The 7,520-nt window shown below is 38.3% G+C and overlaps 1 protein-coding gene across 1 annotated transcript; it reads right to left on the bottom strand.

Moving 5' to 3' along the window:
- Window positions 1-3,895: 3,895 nt before the first annotated feature.
- On the bottom strand, window positions 3,896-7,260 carry LOC149024249 (GDSL esterase/lipase At5g03610-like). The gene is made up of 5 exons (XM_089143443.1): window positions 7,166-7,260; window positions 6,878-7,095; window positions 4,680-4,954; window positions 4,175-4,472; window positions 3,896-4,092 (listed from the first exon to the last, which is right to left on the bottom strand). Exons 1-5 carry the CDS (start codon window positions 7,228-7,230, stop codon window positions 3,896-3,898), a joined length of 1,053 nt encoding a protein of 350 aa, XP_088999569.1. The 5' UTR covers window positions 7,231-7,260.
- Window positions 7,261-7,520: the final 260 nt, after the last annotated feature.

The raw sequence follows: 7,520 nt of genomic DNA, 5'->3' as shown, positions 1-7,520 counted from the left end.
ACTAGAACATGCAATCTATGTAGTTAAGGAAATAACCATCCTTACCTTATATAACTCACAAAGGATCTTGGGGGAATCAAGTAAGACCTTGTGTAAATTTGGAAAGAAAGTCCTAAACAAGTATATATAACATATTAGGAAAGATACCTAAAAGGAAGGAAATCAAATCATCCAAAACAGACCAAACATGAGGTTGCTGTCTTCATTGGTCGATTGATTGGTCTACTGCCTCAGTCGACCAATGAGTGGACCAACAGAGACAGTGGCCTTGAAAATCAGAGATTTTTTAATACAAAACCGAATTTGGTGGTTCAAAAGGGTACCAAACAAGAGGGAAACTACAAGGGTAGTATGCTAGTATATAGGACCTCAAAACTCTAATCATATCAAGTCTTCAAGTTACAAATTAGGAAACAAAAAGTTACCATAATTAGATCAATCATAGTTCTTGAAGAATTCATATCAAAATCATGGACAAGAACAATAGGATGATGGATTAATAATATGACAAAGGATTCATGAAAAGCATGCATAGATTCTATAGAGAAATAGAGCTAAGGATGAAGAACATTAATCTAAATATGGAAAGAGAATAGATACATGTTTTCCTTCAAAAGCGAGTGATGATCTTGATAAAGATCATCCACCAAGCTTTAGATCCTTAGGAAAAGAGAGGGAATGAGTAAAGAGATAGTTGCAACAGAGATGCAACATCATCTCTACTATCCTCAATCAGAAAAGGAAAGAAAAGTAATGGAGAATCAACGACGAAACATAGAAGAGGATCATCACATACCTTTTTGTGCAAATGCAAGAGATTTGACGAAGATCCGTCAAGAGAATCACCAAGGATGCAAAGGAGATGACTTGCAAAGGGCTCTGGTTCGTTCCAAAGAGTTTGGAGGTAATCAGTAAATCAAATCCCATTGGTCAATTGATTGGTCGACTGGCCCAGTCGACCAATGAGTCGACCAATTAAGAGAGCAAGTCCAAAACAAGGAAATGAAGGCTCAGATCAAATCCAAACATAAAGGGGTTTTGCACATACACCAAGTGACTTACCTAGTAGGTAGAAATGCCTTCAAACCAAGTCAGAGAGTACTCCAAGTCCATCAACTAATTCCTTTTTCATTAGGGTGCAGTTTCCATAAATGGAACACTGTCATCAACACTCATGGTTTCTAAGCCAAACACCAAGTCTTCCACTAAGATGGCCCATAGTTGACTTCTTGCTTTACTTCAGGTTGTTGAACCTACAAACAACAGGGTTTCCGGGTCAAGGTTAGGGCTGGGTTTCACATGGTCCATCAGCGGACCTGGTAGGTTGTTTGGACTGCCCAGAGGATTCGGCAGTCACCATCGGAGTCCTGGATGGTCCAGACTTAGGAAGGGCAGAAGAAGCCCTAGCATTTTCTTCTGCTTTTCTTAGTTGACTAAGTTCTGCGAAGTCATGCCAGAGAGGAGTTAGGGTTTTCTTGTCACTATCCGACTGCTCAGAGGGGACAGAGGCAAAGGCCTCATCACCAAGATCGCCCTTACCAGCATTAAGTTCAGGAGAAATCTCAGAAGAAACCCTACCGCCCTCCATTACTAAGAAGTTTGATGGTGGTTTCTAGAGAAAAGAGAAACCTAGAGACGAAAGTAAACTTTGCAAAGGAGTCAGGAAACTTACTGAATCACTGAGGCAAAAAGCTCGAGAGCGAGAAGATCGTGAGGGCGCGAAGAAGACGACGAGGTTTCAAAATTCCAGACAAAGAAAATGAAACCTACGAAGACAACGAACCGCTTTTAAGCACTTACACAAGTGTTCGAGGACATGTACAATCGAGATGGACTCAACATCAACAATCGAGATTTGGAGACGGTTCGAAAGTTTGAACTCACGAATCAAAAACAGGCATTCAGAAACCGTCGTTTCGATTTCGTGAGAAACAATAGTTTGGGCTACGTAAGACGCGTGGTGTCACCCCCACAAAGTGTGATGATACTCACAATGCTCGAGGAAAAAGCGACACAGCAACATTAAATGTGATATGACATTTAATGGGTTGGGGATTATGTAAAACTATTGTTCGACAAAGAACCCAATTAAAAACCAAGTCCTCGGGATCAACTGAACTCTTGGTCTGGGGGCCTCGTGATATGGAGAAAATATAACCAAACCTGGTTCAAACCTGGTATGACCCTTAACTCCGGTCGGGACGAAAGGAATCGACTCGCTTCCGAGCGAGCCGGGTCCAGGAGATAGCTTGCTGAGGAAGAAAACTAACTCAGTCACAAACACGCCCTAATCCGATACGATCGGAATAGGCTAATCAACCTAAAGGCGGCTAGCAATATTTGGTGACTGTCACTCATCGCTATCATATTGATAACTATCATATAACGATCGTATTATCAAAGGACTCATCTACTAGTCCAAACTAGTAGAGATCTATCACTCAAAGGATCTATCTGTTAAGATCCAACGACTATCCGAAGAAGGCTCAAATACATCCAATGAAGGATATTCGAAGGTACACTCTATATAAGACATCACCAACCCACAAGGTAGGGAGGACACACACGGAAACAATCTGAATCGTATTCTTGTTATTCATTCCTTAGCTCTGTGCTCTAGCAGAGCCGTTTGTGATTAAGTTCATCAATTGACTTAGCTTTCGGAGGTGGACTCCCGATCCCAGTGGTCGGGCCACATCTGACGTTCGTTTTTGCAGGTCATTCTCAGGAGATCTAAGGGCTGAGCCAATTTTGGACGCATCACATGCAAATCTGACTTTTCCTTCCCATAAATCTGAAAGGTAATTTAAACAATTCATGGAACGTGATTCTAAACTTCCATACACGGTAATTTCATATTAAAAAATTGATGTGATGCACTCGATGAACCAGAAAAATGAGCAAGTTCCGCTAAATTTCTTAGTTTCACAATCTTGATTTGAGAATAACGTAACGATAAATAATTCCTCAATCTTCATGAAAAATTATTATTTTAAAGAGAGGAGGAACAACGTACCTTATGGGTGGATTACCGAAAAAGGGAATTGAAGGCAAGATTACCTGACAAAGGAATTTGATCACCTCACTATTATTCTGAGTGTTGATTTAGCATTCTTGATCTGATCTATATAATAGCTTTTTGATCAAGATTCCCACAGACGGCGCCAATGTTGTTGTAGAATTCGGTTCTTCCCGTATGATCGCTCGAACCAGCAAAAACATGCTCGACCGGTGTGGTCGAGTTTCGTCTCCGACGAACAAGTTAGTTCAGAGTGAACAGAAGGATTAACCTCAATATCTCAGTTAATTGAATAACTCAAGAGTGCATACCTCCTAATGATGAATATATGGGTATTTATAGATCTTAGGAAATGTTACCTTAACTATGCAGTAATGGAGTTCAAATAGGAACTCTATAATTATTGCTAACTTCTTGAGAGAGGAATCTTATCTGCCAAGAGAGTATTACTTGGATTGTAGTTGTGGAGTCCGACCTGGACTCTAAGAGTAATACAAAATACCATACTTCATCGGAATCCTTATCCCTATCTTTAAGGATGTTAGATGTGATTCAAATTGTACACCTTGCTTTCCTTTGTTTTATTCGTGGTCCAGCCAAGGTTTGATCAATCCAGTTCTTCTTTGGTCGACCTAGTTAGGTCTATTATAAAATATCATAGTTTCGTTTGTTGCTAAGGACTCAAAAGGAAAGGGATGTGAAGCCTTTGAAACTTGAAGTAGAGGAAATTTTGTATTCCTCAACTGTATTAACTATATAGCAATCCAACTAATATACTATTTTCTCACAAAATCAAACTCATATTCGTATTTCTTTACACAAAAAAACTACATCAAACACCCCCAAATTTTCTAAAATACCAAAAACTCAGTGAAGTTACTGCAACAGTTGGTATAGAGAAGTCTGCAAAGCTGAGTAAACAGAACGCCAACCCGACTGTGAAGGATGGACATTGTCCCAAAAGAATGAAGACTCAGGGTTCTTGCACACTGTGTATTGCTTTGCACCAGTTGCATTCACACCTCCACACGAGAACTGCTCCAAACCCATGCAACAAGGCTTCAATACGCTTCCTAAAAAATAAGTGAAATCCCACATTAACCATACAGGAGAACCCAAACAAGCCAAAACCCCAACAAGAGAGAGAGAGATCACCTCCTTGTTTCTTGATTGTGGACATGAAAGCACCATAGAGATCAAGAATGTGGAAAGCAGAATCCTTAGTCTCGTTATTCAACTTTGCAACAGCTTGTTGCAGCAATATGTTGTGCAAATTGACAGCCGTATTCTGCGATACATTGCATTGCTTGTATGACGAAGTCCTTGTGCTTATAGGTAGACATCCCAAGGGCTCCAGAGCCGTAATGGCTATTTTTTTCACTCCCAAGTCATGAATACTTTTTAAATTCAAAGCCAGTAGATTAACCACCGATGCGATAAAAGCTGGTAAACCCTGTCATTATGGTAGTTTGTGTATTAGCTCCGGGTCTTTTTTTATGGAATGTTACCAGCAAATCTATAATACCAAATCCTATATCATGTCAATTTTCATGTCGGCAATACCGGTCTTGATACCATGCACTAAAACCATGTTCCTTTCACGCTACAAACCACAATGGTGGCTTGATATGAATTCACCACCATAATTCATGTTACATACCTGGGCAGTGCCACCGCGAGCATAATAGGCACTATAGTCATTGCCAGCACAAGTGACAAGAGCGAGAGAGTAGGCGACATCAGTAGGGGTGTAGAAGCCATCATTGTGAAGGACACATTGGAAGAGGAGGATTTGGGAGGTCATGTTTGGCTCTGTAGTCTGTGTCTGGAACACACCTGTTCCTCCGTAAGCGAAGTTCATCCCATTTCTAGCTGCTTTCCTCCCTCTCTTCCTCACTTTGTATGGTACCGGAGACTTTATTCCCATAAAAGATGCTGTTTTTGATAATCATATATATGTATGAATCTTTAAACAAGTATATGAAAGATCTACCAAAAAAAACGAAAAACAAATATATGGAAGATAAGGAAATATGGGAGAATATTCAGCATGAGTCCTCTCTTCACCTATTTTGGGGTAAGACCTCTATCCTAAATTAACCAATCATATAAAATTCACTCTCACAACAATGAAAGCCTCTCTAGTATGTATCTCTTGTCAGAGATTACACGTAGTTGATTTCTAGAGTGTCTTGTACGTTATTTGTACAACGACATTGACTCTCAAACTCGTTTAAATTATGTATACATTTAACTTAACAAAAACTGACAATGTCTAACCGGCAGCCATCTCCCGTAATGAATAAGAAAAGTACATACGAAGACATTGGATCCCTTTTAAACCTTTCAGTTAAATAAGAAATTAACTATGGTCCTACCAAAAAAAAAACTATGGGGGAAGATTGAGCATGTGTCTTTCTCTCTTCACTTTCTTTGAAGAAGCATTTCTAGAAACAAAATATCAAGTGATTGGCTTACAAGTGTGTGCTCACCTGATGGTCCATGCATAGTGGCTCTGAGCTAGACTAGGCCGCTAAGGGGAACAACAGGAAAAAATGTTCTCCATAGGAGACATTTTTTTAACTGCTACTAGGATTGTTTTCAATGTTAACACATAACTGTACACGATGAACTGGTTTCTTTCTAAAATCTTGATCTTTTTCTACTTTTTCTTTTTTACTATTAAATTAATTTTTTTTACTAATGAGTAGAGGTTTGTGTTCACCTCACACTTTTCTACCACATAATATAAGAAAGACCAATCTTTGAGAGTTAACAAAAATGCAATATAGTAGGACTGGACCCCACCTCTATTATGTGGAAAAAATATGTAAAGAAATCGTAGACCTCTCTGTTGATGAGTAAAGAATCTAAACTCCTTAAAAGAGGTTGATTCTCTTAATTAAAGTCAATTTTGTTCAATGATTGCGGGATCAATTGCCAAATTAGAATAGCATTACCAAAGCATTAATGATTGTGATAGTTTCCATCAATTACTAGAAATAAGATGAAGTTCTAGATTTTCTTTGACCTATCCTATACATCAAATAAGAATCTATTTTGTTTAACTAATTAATATATATATATATATATATATATAGATATAAAACATAACAAAGCTTGTGTATGCATGTATCAAATCTCTTGTGTACATATGTATCAAATCTTTTACAATAAATTGAAAAATTACTATAAAATAATCAGAATAGGTGAATCCCATAGACTTGGGAGTTGGATAGAGGAAACAAGAGATTAAGAGTCAAATTATTACTGTTGTTTACCCAAAAAACTATCAAATAACCAATACCCTGCATTAAAAGCATGTAAATACTTCAGCAAGTAAAACACCATGTGAATACTTTACCAATAAAAGAATAAAACCATGTAAATACAAAAGGAAAATAATATATTTTCTAACGAATATATTCTAAGAAAACAGAGAAACAAAACCATTCAATAATGGAGGTCCACCACATTGCATTCCTTTGTTCCGGTCAGTAATATTTCGATTTCTCTTGCCTATTCTTCCGACACTTTTCACCCTCATTCCAGTTCTCACGATTTTTTTTCCAAACACACTGCGAACCCTCCTCGTGCAATCATTGAATTGACACTTGACAGTAGGTGAGCAGCACGTGAAACTAAAACAAATCGATTCTACTTCCAGATGATTCGAATGTCGAAACCCAAATCAAAACAATATAAAAAGGTGGCTGATAACTGAGAAACCACCACACAGAGAGAGAACACAGTAATGCATAAAGCAAGTCATTATCATGAACTGAAAAGAAAGAGATAAAAAAACACTAGAAAAAGAGAGAGAGGTGAAGACTGAGTGATGGACGGCAAGAAACGTACCGATATAATCTGTCAAAACACGGCCATCGGAAAATCGGCCAGTAGGTTTACCAGGAAAAGTAATTCCGTACGGTAGGTTCCAAGATTTTGATTCCGATGATTTCCCAATATTCCCTGTGTCTGCATAGGAGTCTCCAAAGACAAGCAACTTTGAAAGGTCCTTGTGTTGGTGAATATTCTGATGCAGATGTTGATGAGCTGAAAATAAATCAATCACCATCAATCCATTAAGATTTAAGAGAAAAGGAAACAGAAGGAAGCTCATGTATATGCTTTATTATTGTCTTACCGGCAAGAAGATTGAAGAGGCAGAAAAGGTCAATGAAGAAAACCAGGCTCTTTAGTCTCGCCATTACAGATTCAGAGAAGAGAAGCAAAGACGGCGAAGGGAACAGAGAAACTGCATATGGATTTGAGACTGATGTTCTCTTATTCGAAGTGGCTTTAGATGGGATTTAGTGAAGTTTGCTTTATATCAGTGGGATTTTATTTTTAGTAAGAGTACGCGAGTCTGATTTATTTGACATTTAAGGCTGGGTTCAGCCAGGATTTTATGGGGCTCAATGTATTACAAGATCTTTGTTTCCTAGTTGAAGTCAAATTGTAATTAGAAAGTTGGGGACTGTTTTGTTAATTATATTCA

The sequence above is a fragment of the Hakea prostrata genome, chromosome 2, assembly GCF_041222555.1.
Source record: "Hakea prostrata isolate BN-2017 chromosome 2, UWA_Hpros_2, whole genome shotgun sequence".
Taxonomy (NCBI): Eukaryota; Viridiplantae; Streptophyta; class Magnoliopsida; order Proteales; family Proteaceae; genus Hakea; species Hakea prostrata.
Note: the sequence above shows the minus strand (reverse complement) of the source record. Positions and strands in the feature narration are given on the sequence as shown.

Excerpts from the sequence above, each read along its gene's own strand:
- LOC149024249 (XM_089143443.1), bottom strand. The coding sequence starts at position 7,230 with ATGGCGAGACTAAAGAGCCTGGTTTTCTTCATTGACCTTTTCTGCCTC. Across the intron at positions 7,096-7,165 it reads CTCTTCAATCTTCTTGCCGG|GGTGATTGATTTATTTTCAG; the intron begins TAAGACAATAAT and ends TAATGGATTGAT. Across the intron at positions 4,093-4,174 it reads CACAATCAAGAAACAAGGAG|GAAGCGTATTGAAGCCTTGT; the intron begins GTGATCTCTCTC and ends CTTATTTTTTAG.